This window comes from Elephas maximus, chromosome 24 (genome assembly GCF_024166365.1).
Source record: "Elephas maximus indicus isolate mEleMax1 chromosome 24, mEleMax1 primary haplotype, whole genome shotgun sequence".
NCBI classification, from domain to species: domain Eukaryota; kingdom Metazoa; phylum Chordata; class Mammalia; order Proboscidea; family Elephantidae; genus Elephas; species Elephas maximus.
In genome coordinates, this window is record NC_064842.1 from 43,881,401 (window position 1) to 43,901,581 (window position 20,181).

A 20,181-nucleotide genomic window follows, 5' to 3' on the forward strand; every position below is an offset into this window, starting at 1 on the left:
CTAAAAGAAAATTCTTACCCTGATGCTTCCTAGAAATATTGAATCAATTATTTATATTTTAATACTTATTTTCCTTAGTTTGAAGCTTTTTAAATGTTAAAAAGTCTTAACTTTCTTACCAAAGAGTAAATGAGGTACTAAAATGCATGTGCAGAGTTAAACATATGAAGGTGTACAGTTGCAACACTAAACACATAGAGCCTATCCTCTGTTTTGCAAAGGAGCAAATCATAACCTTGAGGTTGACAAAGCAACAGTAGGATTAAATACTTCTTATTCTCATGTTCAGGAGCCCGGGTGGTGCAATGGTTAAGTGCTTGGTTGCTAACCAAAAGGTTGGCAGTTCAAACCTACTTAGCAGCTATGTAGGAGAAAAGGCCTGGCAGCTTGCTCCCATACAGCCTACAAAGTCCTGTGGGGCAGTTCTGCTGTGTCACATGGAGTCACTGTGAGTCCTAATCGACTCAGTGGCACCCAACAACAATAGCAATTCTCAAGTAGAGGGAGCTCTGGATTGGAAGTAATTAAATATGATCTTTCCTATTACTTACTGAGTCACAGGTGTTTGCTGACATTAGGCTCCTAGGAAGAATCTAAGACTGTACAGAGTCTAGTGACCTTGGCATAAGACAAAAAAGAGCTAAAAGCAGCAAAACAGTTAAGCACTTGACTACTAGCCAAAAGACTGACAGTTTGAAGCCACCTAAGAGGTAGCTCAGAAGACAGGCCCGGCAGCTGGCTTCCTAAAGGTCACAGCCTTGAAAATCCCATGGAGCAGTTCTACTCAGACACACATGGGGTGGCCGTGAGTCAGAATCAACTCAGTGGCCACTAACACAAGAAAAGATACTTAGATAAACTGAGCTTGAAGTGAGTTGCATGTATACTGAGGCGTTTACTCGTTTGCATTTTAGCCTCTAAATTGTATAATAAAGGTCTCTAAGAGTAGAAGCTAACCTCTACTTTCTTGACTCCTCCTTAACAAGTACTGTAATTCACCTAATGACAGATACTCTAAATGTTGATAGAAATTCATTCACTTCAGTGGTTATATAGTATGTTCCAATGTGGATGTAAGGCTGATTATCAGTTGAATGTTTTCATTGCAAGCAACAGAAGTTGAATGACTAAGTAAAAGTGGAGATTTTTTTTAAAGGATGTCAGGGTAGCACATAGAACTGAAAGAACAGAATAGCCAGATCCAAAGAAAGAAATAAACCACTCCCAGTAGCAGGGCCTGTGGACCTACTCATAAAGCGTGTGTGTGTCTCAAATGATCAGTTTTTATTATTTTCAGTCTGTCACAAATTGACACTTTTGTAAAAATATAAAATTATGTAAAGAAAAATAAGAAATGAGTGTTTAGAAAAATGAAATGAAATATATTTATTGAAATATATTTCAATTTACGTAATCAGGACAAACGTGGAAAAAGAAAAGAATTATAAGAATTGCACATGTGTATTGTTTTTTTTTTTATTGAAAGTGTATTATAGAAGATTAATATATTCTCCATATAATCTTCATGTTCAAGTTACGTATATTTCAGGAAATGTCATAGTAGAATTTGTCAGTTGCAATGGAAAATACTTTGCTAACTTTATTTGTTCTATGACTTGGTGTTCCATATTATGAGGAGTCACTGAATACATTTGAACTATGATATTATTTGAAAGTGGTACTTGAGCTGCCTTCTTTGCTACAGATTGATTCCATATTTCCAGACATCTTAATATAGTCCATTGTGTATATTTATTTTAGACTCAGCAGTGTGAAGTGTACTATGAGAAGTAAAACACTAATTTTTATGTGTGAAAAAATAAAACATTTATATCTGTTGATTATTTAAATGCAGTATTCTTTTAAGTAATTGTCTTGGTTTTGAGCTTATTAAACATGTTTATATGTAAATACTGCTTAATTTTTTTGGTTTTATTGCTTCATTAGGGAATGTATCTGTACAGATGTGTTTAGGGCAGGATTTTGCCTTAGTGCCCAGTTACCTCTCCAGATTTGTGTTTTCTCTTAGGTTTTTGACCTCCGAAGATACTTTCCTTACTATCTTTTGGCTGCGCAATTAAAGAGGTGTTTTTTAATTTTTATCTGGTATTTTCAGGTATTCTGTGAAGGTTTCTCAGAGTATCTATTCCAGAAACAAAATCTCAGTCTCTTCACCTTCAATTTAAAATACTCTTGTTAAAATGTGCATCGGACCATATTAATCCCCTGTTTACAATCTTTAACCAGTCTTCAATCTGGGCCCTGCCTCTCTCTGCAGCCTCATTTTACGTTACTTTCCCTTTTACTGAATATGGTTCAGTAGTATTGGACTCTTCCTCAAGTCAGCCATGCTTTTCAGCCCTCCCCATGCTATTACCTCTTCTTGACCCACATCCCTCAGTTCCACCTTTATATCTCAGCTGGTGTCACTTCCTCAGGAAGACTTCCTTGACCTCTTTATGCTGGGTTAGTGCCTGTTGTCATACTCCCCTAGCATCCTGTGCTTTTCTTTTTATTATATATACTGCTCTTCTGATTACTTATTTAATATCTATTTTCTCTTAGAGGAGAGAGGACTGTGTTTGCCTTCCTGAGCACTATATTCCTAGCCACTAGCACAATGCATGGCACATAGTAGACATTTAAAAAATAGTTGTTATTGAGTATAAAACGTTGATACTTAAGAATTATTAGACTTTTATAAATTAAGTAATTTGGGGGAAGGGTATTACAACTAAATGATTCTCTTGAGAAGGTTCAAATTGTTTTTTTATTTTTAAAGTTTGTTTGCCTTCAAACCCTAGATGTTTGAAGTAATCTGTTTTAATTTTTTATTTTGAAATAATGTTAAGCTTACAGAAAAGTTGCAAGAATAATACAGAAAATTCATGCGTGCTCTTCACCCAGCTTTTCCTAACGTAACAACTTACTTAACCATAGTACAATTACCAAACCTGAAAATTAACATGTTGCTGCAATACTGTTAATTAAACTACAGGCCTGGTTAGAATTTTACCAGTTTTTTTTCCCGAATATCCTTTTCTGTCTGTATCAGGATCCCACATTGCATTGAGTTGTATCTCTTTAGTCTCCTTCAATCTGTGGCAATTCTCCAATCATGACTTTGACAATTTGATGCATACTGATCAGTTATTTTGTACAGTATCTCTTAAGTTTCTGTTTTTATTTTGTTCCTGATTTTTTTTTTATTATATGCTATCATTATTTATTTTGTTGCTCAGATTGTCCTAGTTTTGCCATTGAGAGCTTCCTCAGATGGGCTCCTATGTCGTTTTAGCATGCCCCATCATTTTTCAAGAATTATTTATTTTCTGGTATTATAAGATATTCTGGGCTCATCTTCTATTTTTGCTCCCCCTGTCCCAGCTCTGGAATCAGCCTCTTCTCTAAGGAGCCCTAACTCCTTTTATTGGAGAATGGTATTAAGAAACCATGCTGCGTGTTAGGCGTGCTCATTGCTACTAGAGTATCATAGTTCCTAGACTGTCGGCTGACTAAGCTCGGAAACGTGTGTGCGCGCGCGTGTGTTAACCCTTGCATACACATATACCTATATCTATATCTATCTATCTGTATATATATAACAACCACGAGTACACACTGATGCCTCTGATTCCGGTTCAACACACAAGGTTCATTGGAGCCCTGTCCTTCCCAGACTCCCCAAGATACAGTTCCCTATTAACCTTCTTTTATTTTGTGCCTGAAATTTACTTGGTGCTTCTTTGATGCTTATAGTCTCATAAGATAGACTCGTAAATAGTAATTTAATGTATTACGTATACTCAGAGCAATTTTGGTCAGCAATGTCTCGTAAAAGTGTTATTTAAGAGGATACATGTCAGAGAAGTAGGGAGATAATATGAATATGCATGTTGGGGTTGAGAGAAGAGATGTCAGGGACAAGATGTTGTGCCGAAGAACAGAATTTGTTAAGGACTAGCGATAAGGAAAGGATGGCTGGTTTAGGGAATTGAAAGTGACTCAGGATAACCGGAGTTTGAGGTACAGTGATTGAAGCTAGAAAGAAATAGCAGCCAGCTCTTAAAATACTTTGCTGTGAGATAGAGTTCGACCATTATTGTAAGAACAATCGAGAGTTATTAAAGTGTTTTAAGCAGAGTAATTATAGTCCTTTTATTTCTTCTTTTTCACAATGGAAAACTATGTATAGCATAATCCTTCATTATTAGACTAAAAAAATTTTTTTTGCAAAATTTTCTTTGTACCTATTTGTATCTCATGGACTTATGCAGAGGTTTTGAGATGACATTTTCTTTGAAGGAACATCTTAGAGAAAGAAATGACTTATGAGTCATTGGGTGGTATAAACGCTAATGCAGTTGGCTGCTAACCAAAAAGGTGGGCAGTTCGAGTCCACCCAGAGGTGCCTCAGAAGAAAGACCTGGCTGTCTGGTTCCAAAAATAACCACCATTGAGGACCCTACGGAGCACAGTTCTACTGTAACACAGACAGAGTCTCCATAAGTTAGAATCAACTCAGTGACAAACAGCAACAATAACAATTAAAGCCAAACTAATTTTAGGTCAGTAATGAGTTAAGGTTTTGAATTTAATTGAATAGACTCTTTTCTTCAAGGAAATGGAGACTACCACCTGTTTATTTAAATATATAAAATCAATAAGCTTTTTTAAAATAGCATTTTAGTAGCCAATTGTTCATTTCCTTACTTTTATTGTTTTATATACTTCTCTTTTGTTCTCTCATCTTTCTCAGTGTGATTCTGTAATACATTTTGTCAGTTTTCTCTCAGTCATTGGTAGGGTCTCTTTACATCTGACTGAAATACTGATGTGTTAATGTTCATCATTAATGTGTTCTGTCTTTAGCTACATGCCTGCCACTTCAGAGAGAAATGAGGTAGTTGTACAACTATACTTTTTTTTACCTGAAATAAATAACCAAAGTGGTTATAATTCTTATGGTTCATTCTTATATTCATCATGCAACAAGAAGACTGGCGATTCAGTTAAGCTAGTACTAGCCATCTTGAATCATTATCAGATATTTTATATTTCCTTTGTTTATAACTCTAATCATATATATGTATATCCTGTTACTGTTCAGGAGTGAAAAAGCTATGATTAGTAATAATTCAGCTAAAATCCCATTGCTGTTGAGTTGATTCTGACTCATAGCAACCAGGACAGAGTAGAACTGCCCCATAGGGTTTCCAAGGAGCAGCTGGTGGATTCAAACTGCCTACCTTTTGGTTAGCAGCCAAGCTCTTAACCAGTGTGCCACCAGAGTTCTAACTAGATAGATAAGATTGAGAAAATGGCTTTAAATATTTGCATACACCTTCAGATATGTAAAGTAATTAAGCTAACAGAATTTCCAAGTGAAAGTACTTCAGTAAAAGATAATTCTCTTGAAAACGTCATATATATACAGATCAATGTTAATTTTGCCTTGTTAATGAAGAACAGTGCTTTAAAAAGAGCCCTTTTTCTTACTTTTTAAATAAGAAAACGTCTCTTTTGGGACTTATACAAATATCTGTCTTCAAACGGAGATACATGGAAGACTTTCCCAAAAAACATGCAGGCTGAGGTAGCCTTAAGGGAATCAATTTCCAGATCTTTCATATATACTGATTCCTAAAATTGATCTGCCTGAGAAATTGCCTACAGTCAAGGAGTAGCCTTTCAAATTGCCTTTCCCTGATTTTATAAAAGAAAGACTTCTGAATTTTATTAATATGCATTGCTTTTCTTGCCCCAAACAAAGGAATAGTTTGAAATAATTTGTGGAGTGTTGAGAAAGTGATTATCTTGGTAACAAACCCTTTTACAAGTGAGATTGTTTCCAATTCTTTGCTTTCAATGAAATTGAAGGATGACTTAAATTGTCAGCTTATATATTATTAAAACTAATTTTTTATAATAAATTACTGTGATTTTTAGAAAATACTTGAAAGGAGTTCAAAGAATTGACATCACTAGAAAAACTTCCTTCTGATTTATACTTATTTATGTGAACAAAGTTTTTTCTATAAGAATGAAAAATAGGGATAGAAATGATTCTCAGTTGTATCATTCTATAATATTTGTAATATTCTAGCAAATAATGTAATATTTATGGATATATGAACTAATGCAGCTGGTTTTTTATATGAACTAATTGGAGGGGAAAAGTTCTATTCATTTAAATATGAGAGTCATTTTCAAATTTCCAATAAAATTTTACTTTTTATGTTTAATATTTATTAAAGTTTATTACATATTTATGTTAGTATGATGCAGTGTGTTCTAATATTTGTAATGATAGTTCAATCCAGAAGAAACTTTAATATTTAAAGCTTTGTGGCTAGGAAAGGTTTTGTTTTTAAATTTTAATTTATGTACATATTTAATAGCTAGGAAGTATGATAAGTTTATCAATAAATGACTTTCAAGCATAGAAACATAGTAGGATAAAATCCTGTAGTGTAAGTGGAATGGAAATAAAGTTCAAGAAGAAAATGAAATTATATAAAATTTCTAACAGCTAAAGAAGAGCTCGAGTGTGTATTTTATAATGACTGATGCTGGTTTTCAAATTACTGTGAGATTTAAATTCCATTAGCTATGTATATTTAAAGTGTCATTTTATTTTTAAAGGTGGATAATTACAATGTACCAGAAATTACATTGTTTACAACTTTTTTCTGTATGTTCAAAATCTTTTACTGTAACTTAAAAATATGCAAGATAGTTTTTCAAAATTCCTTTAGAGGTTGTTGTTAGGTGCTGTCGAGTCAGTTCCGACTCATAGCGACCCAGCGTACAACAGAACAAAACACTGCCTGGTCCTGCGCCCTCCTCACAGTCTTTTTTTTATGCTTGAGCCCATTGTCGCAGCCACTGTATCAATCCATCTGATAGATTAGAGGTTACAAGACCAAAAACATTGGAAAACCACTGGTGTATACCACTTCCTTTACTATTGAATTTTGTTCTTATTTGAATTATTATTTCATTTATTGGTATGTTTTGCCTAGCAGACTTTAGGTAAATATTCATCAGGGTGATAGTTAAGATTATATCAGAGCTTTTGTAGGGCCAGTGAGATTAATTTCATCTCAATTACATGTCACTAATGTGAATTAAAATTTTTTTTTTCTTCTTCTATTGTTATGTGCCATCAAATTGATTCTAACTCATAGCAACCCTGTAGGACAGAGTAGAACTTGCCCCATAGGGTTTCCAAGGCTGTAATCTTTAGAGAAGCAGACTGCCCCATCTTTCTCCCACGGAGCAGCTGTGGGTTCAGACTGCCAACCTTTCGGTTAGCAACCAAGAGCTTTAACCTTTGTGCCATCAGGACTCTTGTTATTACTTTTTTTTCTACCAAGTGTATTTTAAAAGTACATTTAGTTAAGCCTCAAATGATGAAACCTCGAGATAGGCTCAGATCAGATAACTGTTTAGAACAGCTTAAGCCTAGTTGGATTTGGAGTTGTTTTATAGAAATTAGTAGCTTTTTTTTTAGTAGCTTTAATTATGGAATATGAAATTAGGAGCTAGGAGAGGACTTAGAGATTGCCTATTCTAATGCCCTCATTTTTCAAACAGAAAATGGAAAGCTAATTTGTCACTTGCTCAAGCTAATACAGCAACAGAACCATATCCAATCTGTCACCAGAGCCTATTGATCTTACTTCCAAAATATCTCTTGAATTTCCCCACTTTTCTGTTTCCAGTGCCTTTTTTCTCACACTAGTTTAGGCTACCATGAGTTTTCACTTGATATCTACTGTGCTACATCTAATTGGCCTCTCCATATCCCCTCAGGTAAAAAGCGTATCTAATCACACCATCCCTCAGTTTAAAATTCTTCAAAGAAGTCTCATTGGTCTTAGGAAAAAGGGTAGTTGTTTATTCTGCAAGGCCGAACCTGGTCAGGCCCCTGTCTGTCTCTCTTAGCCTTAACTTCTACCACTCTTCTCCTTACTCCCCGGACTCTAGTCACTCAGGCCTTCTCTTCAGTTCCTCAAATGTACCATGCCCCTTTCTGTCAATGGAATCTTGTTATATGCTGTTCTCGCTGCTTGCAATGTTCTGCGGCTTGTAATGAATATCTGCTTATCCTTAGACTCCCATACCTCCCTTCCCCCGAGTCCTTGCAGACTAGTTGAGGTTCTGCTGCTGGATTTTTGATCTTTACTTTTTTTCATAACCATATTACAGCTTGTATACTTGTGATTATTTTATTAAAGTCCGTTTTCTCAGACTGTAGTCTCTGTGAGGGCAGAGTTAAGTATTTTGCTTAGGAGGTATTTCTAGCACCTGCCACTATGCCTGGTGCATAGGAGGGACACAGCATTTGTTAAATGAGTGACTCTCAATGTAGTTCTCTTTCTACTACACCAATGATTTTAGAGTCACATTTATATCTTTAAATCTTCTTTGCCATATGATTTATATAATTCATCGACCCATCTGTTGATGAACTAGCGTCTGGGAAAAAAAAGTTTCAAGTTAGTTATTCCCAGTTTATAAATGACACTCTTAAAAACAAACATCAACACACACACACACCTCTTCGTAAAAGCATGAAACCAATAGTGCTAAACATTCTTCCTATATTTGATGGAGCTTGGTCACATTTAATTTTTATTCATCAGCTCTCTTTTTTATGAGTAAGAGAAACTGAGATGTCATAGAAATTATTGTGTATGGAATATAATAAAACCATAAAGAGGTGGTGGAGATAATACTAAAGCTAGCACTTCTCAAAGTGATGTTGCCCAGAATACTGCTACTGGAGATTTTATATAGATACTCTTCACTCCCTTTCACGTTCCCCTGCTTCCCCCCAATTTTCTCTCCCTACTCTCCCTGGAAGGCTCGTATTCTTAGAGAGAACTTCAGGAAATGCAGTATACAAAGTCCTCTTCTGTTAAAGTAACGGTGCGTATTAGCAGATTTGCCTTAACGCAGTTTCTCCGCTTTGGCACTGTTGAGATTTTGGACAGGATAGTCTTGTGGGGGATGTGGGGAGCTTGTTCTGGGCATTGCAGACTGTTTAGCAGGATCCCTGGCATCTACCCACTAGACTCCAGTAACACCCTCCCAGTTGTGACAACCAAAAATGTCTCCAGACATTGCCAAATATCCCCTAGAAGGCAAAATTGTCCGTATTTGAGAATCACTGCCTTAAAGGAAACAGTTTAACTCTTTATGTTGATATTTCCTCTAGTTACTTGAGGATGGAACTCTTCTTCATTTCCTTCTTCTGCATACCTAATTTCCTGGAAAATGCTGTTTTAAGTTATCATTTAATAAAGCTGAAACTAATTCTGCTATTTAGACTCCTCCTTAAAAATCCTTCGGCACTCTTCCATTGCACGTAGAATAAAATTCAAACCCCTGAGCGCGGCCTCCCTGCTGAAAAGGCCTTTGCCTGCCTCCTCCACCTCACTGCTTGCTGTTGGTCACATAGTGGGCCTCTCGCAGCTCCTCAGGCATGCCAGCTTTTGTTTTGTTTTGGTTTGTTTTTTGCTGTTTCTTCTATTTGAAACCATGTTGACCTTGTTCTTTCTTTTCTTTAGGTTCAAGTCTCAGATTAAATAAGTACAATAATTATTTGTTGAATAAATAAATGAATACTGTAATTTATCAGATGTTTCTGTTACAGGTTTAAATGCGGAGTTTAAAAAATCTTTTTTATTGAGATACAATTGACCATGTGCCACAAAATTCACCTTTTTGAAGTGTGCGATTCCGTGGCTTTTAGTATGTTCACAAGGTTATGCAACCATCATCACTATCTAATTCCAGAACATTTTCAACATACCCCAAAAAGAAACCCTGTAGCCATGGGCGGTCATCCCCCATCATCCCCATTTTGCAGCCCCTGGCCATCACTAATCTCTTTTCTGTCTCTATGGATTTGCCTATTCTGAATATTTCATATAAATGGAATCATACAATATGTGACCTTTTGTGTCTGGCTTCTTTCACTTAAAAACTGTTGCCATCAAGTCGATTCCGACTCATAGCAACCCTATAGGACAGGGTAGAACTGCCGCATAGAATTTCCAAGGAGCACCTGGTGGACTCATACTGCCATCCTTTTGTTTAGCAGCTATAACACCTAACCACTACATCACCAGGGTTTCACTTAGCATAATGTTTCAGAGGTTCATCCATGTTGTAGCATGGACTGGCTGCATTCCTTTTCATGGCTGAGTAATAGTCCTTTGCCTGAATATACTACATTTTGTTCATTCATCAGCTGATAGACTTTTGGGTTGTTTCCACTTTTGGCTGTTATGAATAATGGCTGCTATGATCATTGATGTGCAAGTTTTTATGTGAACATGTATTTTCAGTTCTTTTGGGTATATGCCTGGAAGTGAAATTGCTGGATCACATGGTGACTCTTTGTTTACATTTTGGGGGAATTACCAGACTTTTTCAAAGCAGCTGCACCATTTTACATTCCCACCAGCAGTGTATGAAGGTTCTAATTTCAACACATCCTCACCAAAACTTGTTATTTTCTGATTTTTTTAATAACAGCGAACCTAGTGGGTATGAAGTGGCATCTCATAGTTTTGATATGCATCTACTTAATGTTAAATAAAGTTAAACATTTTTTTATATACTTACCGGCTATTTGCATATTTTCTTTGGAGAAATGTCTATTCAAATCCTTTGCACATATTTTAAATGGGTCGTTTTTCATTGTGGTGAGAGCTCTTATCAGATATATAATTTGCAAATGTTTTCTCCCATTTTGTGGGTTTTTTTTTTTTTTCACTTTCTTGAAAGTATCTTTTGAAGCACAAAATTTGTTAGTTTTGATGAAGCCCAACTTATCTTTTTTTTGCTTGTGCTTTTGATGTCATATCTAAGGATCCATTGTTAAATTCAGGTTCTGAAGACTTACCCCTATGTTTTCTTCAAAGAAGTTTATGATTTTAGTTTTTTAACATTGTGTCAACAATTTCATTTCAGAAAAATAATGTATGGAGCACATACTGTGTACCAGGCATTTTGTTGGGGGTAGGATCTATAAAGATAAAAGTTACCGTTGTCGTTCTTGGGTGCCGTTGAGTCGATTTTGACTCATAGCCACTCTACGCACAAAAGAATGAACCACTGCCTGGTCCTGCACCATCCTCACAATCATTGCTACACTTGAGCCCACTGTTGCAGCCACTGTGTCAGTCCATCTCACTGAGGGTCTCCCTCTCTTTTGCTGACTCTGTACTTTACCAAGCATGATATCCTTCTCCAGGGACAGATCTCTCCTGATCACACGTCCAAAGTACTTGAGAAGAAGTCTCGCCATCCTTGCGTCTAAGGAGCATTCTGGCTGTACTTCTTCTAAGACAGATTTGTTCATTCTTCTGGAAGTCCATGGTATATTTGATATTAGTCTCCAACACCATAATATAAAGGTGTCAATTCTTCGGTTTTCCTTATTCGTTGTCCAGCGTTCACATGTGTATGAGATGATTGAAAATACCCTGGCTTGGGTCAGGAACGCTGTAGTCATCAAAGTGACATCTTTGCTTTTTAACACTTTAAAGAGGTCTTTTGCAGCAGATTTGCACAATGCAATACGTTTGATTTCTTGACTGCTGCTTCCGTGGGCATTGGTTGTGGATCCAAGTAAAATGAAATCCTTGACTACTTCAGTCTTTTCTTCATTTATCATGATGTTGCTTATAGGTCCAGTTGTGAGGATTTTTATTTGCTTTACGTTAAGGTGTAATCCACACTGAAGGCTGTAGTCTCTGTTCTTCATCAGTAAGTGCTTCAAGCCTTCATTGCTTTCAGCAAGCAAGCTTGTGTCATCTACATATCACAGGTTGTTAATGAGTCTTTTTCCATTCTTGATGCTGTGTTCTTCATATAATCTGGCTTCTCGGATTATTTGCTCAGCATACGGATTCAGTATGGTGAAAGTTTACAACCCAGATGCACACCTTTTCTGATTTTAAACCATGCAGTCAACCCCTTGTTTTGTTCAAACAGTATCATTAGTACCACAGACAAGTAAAATTTTGCTGAACGGTCGCAGCAGTACATCGACAATAACTGCCAGAAATTCAAGTCGTATTCAGAACATAACATGGAATGAGGGATATCATTGCTGATGTGGATGGATCTTGGCCAAAAGCAGAGAATACCAGAAAGATGTTTACCTCTGTTTTATTGACTACGCAGAGGCATTCAACTCTGTGAATCATAACAAATTGTGGATAACATTGAGAAGAATGGGGATACCAGGACATTTAATTGTGCTCATGTGGAACCTGTACATAGAAAGATAAAAGAGAATCAATTAAGAAAATTGAGACTAGTAATAAAAATTTGAAAGTAACATCTACGAGATTTGAAGGAGTTATGTAGTAGTGGATTTAAAGAATTGCATTTTGAGAGAGATAGCGTTTGTATTCTAACCCAAAGATTGCATGAGAAATTAAGATGACATTTATGGTATAAAAATATTCTTGAAAGTAGCTGTAAAAAGCGTTCAATGGTGATTGCTATGCAGTAGGACTATTTTATCTTGATTAGCACTCTTAGAGCCATTTTCTATTAACTTTGTAATGTTGGGGGTGGATGAGAAAGAAATTGTCTGTCATCCACATATGTGAGGTAGGGATAAGACCATAATAGAGTTGACACAGAAACCAATGTCTCCCCTCCCTTTCCTGCTCACTTTTTTCAGTTCATCTGACTGAATGAATATTTATTTAAACTCAGAGCAAAGGGATCGCTACAGCAGTGTTTTCCGAGTCATTCTTCACTAATTATGGATTTTTTTTTTTTCACTCCTTTTGTCTTCTTTTAGTTGATGATACATTTTACTAAGATTTGTACTTGTTTATGCTGGCTTTCTTTGAACTAGGCTTAGTTGTTTGTAACTAATTATTGAATTCAGGACATGTTAAGCCCATGTAATACATAGTAATCACTTTCACATAGTTAATACGTAGCTGTTCTTTATCTTATAATGAGAAAATACAGTGAGTCTATTACTATAGGAAAAAAACAAGGAAATCATCTAGGCTCTCTTTACCACAATTTCGTCACTTATAAAATAAGGGAATTAGGCTAATGGAGTTCTGAAAGCTGAGATTCTCTGATTCTCCAGTTCAGGGTTACTGATTTATAATCATCCAGCAGGCAGTTTACAGGACGTGTCTTATAACAGAAGATGACGTTCTGCAAATCAGCATTTTTCCAGTTATTCACAATCAGAGTGAAAGACTTCATCACTCTATGTATCTCTAAATTCGAATACAGATACTCTTTTTAACTAGCTTTTTTTTATAGTAGTTAGTTTTTACTAAGTATAATTTAAAGACTTGGATGTGACATATTTTTTCATTCTAGTTAATAATATTCTTTATACAGTATAATCCTTCATTTATCTTTTATGAATACCTTTTTGTTGTAATTGAATTAAACAGTACAAAAAGTGTAGAAAGCAAAGTGTGAGAATCCCTCTCATACCTCCTCCCCTTTTGAAGGAAATAATCACAATTAACAGTTTGATCTATAAATGTATATATGAATATTTATGTACTTTTTTCAGAAATGGGATTATGCTGTGTGTATTCTATGACTTATTTTTTTTTCTCAGCAGTATCTTAGAGATTTTTCATCCATGCCAGTATGTGTCTGTGTCATTTTTTAAATGGCTAAATAGTATATATAACATTATCATAATTTATTTAACCACTCCCCTTTTGTTGGAAATCAGTTTGTTTTCTTTATCACTTTTAAAAATAATGGTACATGAACATCCTTGTAAGTAAATTCATTGTGCAGAGAGAGATTCTTTTAGAATATATTTCCTACACGTAGGATTGTTAAATCACAGGGAGCCCATTGAAAATTTTGATAGCTGTCAAATTGTCTTCCTGAAAGCCTTTACAAATTTACATTCTCACCAACAGGAAGCATGTTCATTTATTCTCACCATTGCCAGAATGATACCACTATTTTAAAATATTTTCCAATGTGATATTGAAAATTATATTTCATTATTTTAAAATTGTATGCAGAATAGTTGAGCATCCTTTCATTTACTCATTGTTCCATTTGTATTTCTTTTTCTTATGAATTGCCTAAATTTGCCCGTTTTTCTTAATATCATTTTAATATTGTAAGAATTTTTAAACTATTTTGTGCATGAATCTTTTACTTTAAATGTTGCAAATATATTTCCCTGTCTGTTTGTTTTAATTTTGTTGGTGGTGTCTTGTGGGATGGAAATTTTTCATTTTATGAGAATGCTTTTATGGCTTTTATGTTTTGTATAGTGTTTAGGAAAGCCTTCCCCATGTAGAGTAATTAAAATGTCATGTTTTATTCTGGTATTTTATAATATTGTTTCTTTAACGCCATCTGGAGTTTATTCTCAATAATTTGCCAATTGGCCCAGCCCTATTTGTTGTGTAATCCATTCTTTTCTCAATGATCTAAAATGCCTTCTTTATTTTAACCTGTATCTCTGTGTATGTGCACATCTGTTTTTGGACTTGCTATTCTGTTCTTTTCGTTGTGTTTTTCTAACTCTACTTCTAATTAGTTTACACTACCTTTTTTAAATCTAAAGGTAGTGTAAACTAATTACACTACCTTTAGATTTAAAAAAGGTAGTGTAAGAGGACAAGAACATTGTCCTTCATTTATTTTTTTCAGCTATATTTCCTGTTTTTTTTCCTCTTCCCTCTTTGTTAGCTGTTCTTACTGTTGCTATAACCTTATTCTGCCCTTTACTAATTTATGGCTATTGAGTTATATGTGAAGTAGAAAATTAGATAGCAGACTCCTGGTATATTAAGGTAAAAGAGGCTTTAAAGCGAAGAAACGAAAAATTCATGGGAGATTGATTCGTAGGTAGAATGTGCATACTTTATTGTACAGAGTTTATTAAATATGCTTTAGTTTCTCAGAGGCGTAGATTTGTTTCCAGGTTCTTGGTAATATTCTAAATAGTTTATATCACTGAATATATAATTTCTGTATATTAATATATGGTAAAATTATTTTGAAATAGTAGCTATGTTTAAATTACTTCACTGAACAACTTGTTCTATTTCCACCATTCTGCTAACCAAAAGATCGGCAGTTCTAATCCACCAGATGGTCTTTGGAAACTATGGGGCAGTTCTACTTTGTGGTATAGGGTCGCTATGAGTCGGAATCGACTCGATGGCGATGGATTTTGTTTTAGCATGTCAGTGAAAGGTGTCTGTTAATAGGGAAGCTAAGTATATATGGCCAAGCCCATTTTTTGTTTTGGGTTTTCATTGCTACTAGCACAATAAAGAATAAAACTGAAAAAATGCAGGTAATTAGTAGACTCTTCCTATTTTAAATCAGGTACAGCAAGATGCTGTTATAAGAGCAGCTTCTGTTGCCATGGAACTTCTAAACTCAAGGTCAGCTTTAAAAAAAGAAGTCATGACCTGCTTTATGCTTTAGAAAATCATCTCAGTGGCCTTGGACAGCTATAGCGTTTATTATACCTAAATTGCTGAGGTTATGTGAGGAGCTTTAAGTGGCCATATCTTCTGTACTGCACAGTCAATAGAACGTACTATACTATATTATCTAAAGGTATATGAAATAGGGAAGAAGGCATGTACAAACAGAAGTTAAGCTTTTGTGCAGTGTTCATTTTTTTATATTTGTGTTATCTAAATTAAATGAATAGATTCAATCTGCTTTTAAAAAATTTTTTGTTGTAAGAATATAAAGAACACCACATTTGTAAATTCAACATTTTTCATGTGTAAAATTCAGTAAAACTTATTACATCAATCATATTGTGCAACCAGTATCCATTGCCAAATTTCCCATCCCCGTAAACAAAAACTGTGTGCTACCTAAACAGTGATTCCTCCCTTTCCCTGTCCCTCCAGCCCCTGGTAACCACTATTAAACTCTAATTTCTATACCTTTGCCTATTCTAGATACTTCATATTAGTGAAACATACAGTATTTGTACTTCTATGATTGACTGATTTTACTCAGCATAATGTTTTCAAGGTTCATCCATATTGTAACATGTATCAGATTTCATTTCTCTTTGTGGTAGAATAATATTCCATTGTATGTACAGACCACATTTTGTTTATCTGTTCATCTGTTGAAGGACATTTAAGTTGTTTCTACCTTTTTGCTTTTGTGAACAGCACTGAAATGAATATTGGTGTACATATGTCTGTTTGCATTGCTGCTTTCAAGTCTCTTCCATATATACCTAAGAGTAGAATTGCTGGTTCATGTAATAGCTTTATATTTAACTTTTTGAATAACTGCCATACTGTTTTCCAGAGTGGTTATATCATTTTGCATTCCTACCAGTAATAGATGAGTTTCCTTTTTTCTACATCCTAGCCAACATTTGTTTTTTTTTGTTCGTTAGTTTTTAATTTTAGCCATCCTAGTGGGAGTGGAGTGATATTTCATTATGGTTTTGATTTACATCTCCCAGATGACTAATGACATTGAGTGTCTTTTTATGTGCTTGTCGGCCATTTGTATATCTTTTTTGGTGAAATGTCTATTTAGATACTTTGCCCATTTTTCTTATTTTTAGCTTTTGTTTTTCTTTAAATTATCTCTGCTGCTATGAGACAGAGAGAATGTGTGTGTGTGTGTGTATTGCAGACTAGGGGAAATACTATTTCTCTTATTTCTAGGCAGCTATATTAAGAATTTCTGGCATTGCACTAAGATCTGGGCCATCTGAGTGATGGAGAGGCACCTACACTCTTTCTAGACATTTCAAGCTTTGTCTGCCAGAAATAGAATAATTAATATATTGTGATTAGCATCTTTAGAGTCTAGGCAGATCTCACTTGGGCAAGAAACATCCCTTTTTATGCTTGAGAGTTCCTGAAGCTACATATATCTGTACTTAGGGGTTAAGTAGACCGTTATGCTATATGAGAGAACTTACAAAGTGAATTGAGTCTACAGAGACATATACTAATTGAAAAACGGTGTTTTAAAAATACCTGCATTTATGGTTTCTTTTGACATCATAGACCCCATATTACCACATGGCAGTAACTAACTAGACAGACATGTGTTGTCCCATTTTCTCTAGTCTACATGACTCCTTATCCTAAAGGTACCAGTTGCCTTTTATCACTACACTTGTACAGTCATTAATTCGCTCAATTCCTTTACGTTACCTACCCAGCCTCCTGAAGGTTTGCATTATCTAGTTTATACCCATCAGTCCATTCTTCTTTCTCTGTGTCTGGTGCAGCTGAAGAAAAAAATGAGTAAATAGCAATTTAACATGGAACAATAAGTTTTTGCAGAAAAATTTTTACATTCTTATCTTCATACTTTAGCTGTTGCAGTTTTTTTCTTCCCTGAACTCAGCTCAACTCCCAACAGCTTGTTTCTTGGTCACCTCTACAGTTGTGTCTTCCTCTTCTGGAGTAATAGAATGCTTATTTTCTCTACCAATTATTTACCGTTTATTATAAAATCTTAGAATTTTGGAGATCATGGAGATCTAAGAGATTGTCTCATTCACGTCACTTTTATTTTACACATGAGAATGCAATACCCATAATAAATTATTTTAAATTTACTATAGTAGAGATTTAGAGTCTCATTCAGTTAAAGAACAGTCTGTAACCAGAGAGGGCAGTGGGGAGGAACAACTCAAAAAAAAGGAGGGTGACAAGAGACAGAAAGGGCCACATGAACTAGAGACTACATCATCCTGAGACCAGAGGAACTAGATGGTGCCCAGCCACAACCAGTGACTGCCCTGACAGGGAACACAACAGAGAACCCCTGAGGGAGCAGGAGAACAGTGGGATGCAGACCCCAAATTCTCATAAAAAGACCAGACTTAATGGTCTGACTGAGACTAGAAAGACCCCAGCGGTCATGGTCCCCAAACCTTCTGTTGGCCCAGGACAGGAACCATTCCCGAAGCCAATTCATCAGACATGGATTGGACTGGACAGTGGGTTGGAGAGAGATGCTGATGAGGAGTAAGCTACTTGCATCAGGTGGACACTTGAGACTGTGTTGGCATCTCCTGTCTGGAGAGGAGATGGGAGGGTAGAGAGGGTTAGAAACTGGCAAAATAGTCATGAACGGAGGGAGCAGGCTGACTCATTAGGGGGAGAGTAAATGGGAGTATGTAGTAAGGTGTATATAAGTTTATATGTGAGAGACTGACTTGATTTGTAAACTTTCACTTAAAGCACAATAATAATTATTTAAAATAATAATAATAAAGAGTGGTTTGTGTTACTGTGAAGAGGCCTTTGATTAGTCTTTTCTTCATTTGGTTCATAGTTCCTTTTTCAGAGAAGTACATGTATAGTTGTTGTCATTTTGAAGATTAAGAAAGTAGTAACTTTAATTTTGATTTCTCTGATTTTCTTAATTGGCCTTTGGACATTAAATTTAAGCATTGTTTTCTTTGCGTTTCAGTTACAGATGAGGACACAGTAAAGAGGTATTTTGCCAAGTTTGAAGAAAAATTTTTCCAAACCTGTGAAAAGGAACTTGCCAAAATCAACACATTTTATTCAGGTGAGTAGTCTTTTTGGTATAACATAAAAGAGACAATTTCTGTGCTTAGGGAAGGAGAAATTCTACCATGCATCATTTAAACTTCTGGTCAACATTTTTTTAATTGAGGCATGTTTTTCTTGCTGTACTGCATTTAAGGGATATGTTCTTAAGCTGGGGTAGTAACATATCTGGTACCTCAATGTTTGAGTCTTATGTGGTGGTCATTGCCTAGATTCTCTTGCAGTTCCAAGGATTTCTGCACCTCTTTGTGAAGCAGTACCTTGATAGAGCTTCACAATCCATGGCCCAGCCAAAGCTTTAAAGAGTCAGAATCTTGATTTCATCATCTTATTCAGAGCTGAATTATATAGCCTATCAATTACGTCAGTTTTATGCCTCTCCACAGCCTGGAGCACTCATGTCGTATTTCTCTAGAGCATTCCAGAATGGTATCTACAAGATGGCACTGGAGTACGAGAAGAAAATGTTGTAACTTCTGTTGATTTATGTCTGACTTTTTTGAGTTTTTTCTTTTTATATATATGTGTATATATATTTACACACACATACATATATATGTTGTATTTTATAACTATATATTAATAAAACAGCACATGTCAATAATTTATAAATAAATGTATTAGAGATACTTGTTCAAAATTTTTATTGATAAATCTTCATTATGAATAATTTTGGAAACACTGCTCTAGAGCGCTGCCTTCAGCATCAAGATTTCCTTCAAAATCTTCCATTCCTGGTCATATACCCAAAAGACTTGAAAGCAGAAACACAAAAAGACACATGTACATCAGTGTTCGTTGCAGCACTATTCATAATAACCAGAAGATGGAAACAACCTAAATGTCCATCAACAGACAAATGGAAAACCAAAATGTGATACATACATGCAAAGTATTACTCTGCCATAAAGAAAAATGAAGTCTTGATACGTGCTACAACATGGATGAACCTTGAAAACATGCTGAGTGAAATTAGTCAATCACAGAAGGACAGATATGAAATACCTAGAATAGGCAAGTTAGATTCAGAGGAATATTTCATCCAGACTTGGAAAAAAACTTACCCATAATCCCTGTTACAATATTGAATTTACAACTGAATGACTGGAATACTTATCCGTTGTAATATATCTATGCCTTGAGAAGTAATGGATAAACAAAAATTCCTACCCTATACATTTTTATATTTGATATCAAAAAAATAAAAGTATTCTATATATTTTCCCTTTTATTTTTTTTTCTCGGTAATATGTGATATGCAAATTACATTCCTACTATTAATAAATGGTTATTAAATTAAAGGAGATTTTAATTTTTTATTCTGTCAGCAGTGATAAATGAGAATATATCCTCATCTTTGGTGAAGACTTTGGAAATACCGTAATCTTATTATTAGCATAATCATAAACCAAATGTAAGTGTGGGTTAGTCTAAGGGCAAATAGTTTTATAAGGACTTTACTAGCTTCTTTTTTAGACTTTGATTTTTTTTTCCTAACTTGTCCCCAGATTCTAGAAATATCTTATTTATGTTTCCTTTCTCTGCAGACCTCTCAAGTGGAAGCTGATAATTCTCTTTTTTGACACAGTGGGATATAGGACAT

At 35.1% G+C, this 20,181-nt stretch overlaps 1 protein-coding gene across 1 annotated transcript in view; it reads left to right on the forward strand.

Moving 5' to 3' along the window:
* Positions 1–20,181, forward strand: part of XPR1 (xenotropic and polytropic retrovirus receptor 1) — a 257,077-nt gene that overhangs the window by 140,942 nt on the left and 95,954 nt on the right. Inside the window, exon 3 of the mRNA XM_049868482.1 lies at positions 18,475–18,576. Within this exon, the coding sequence (XP_049724439.1) occupies positions 18,475–18,576 (102 nt within the window). The remainder of the gene's footprint in view (positions 1–18,474; positions 18,577–20,181) is intronic.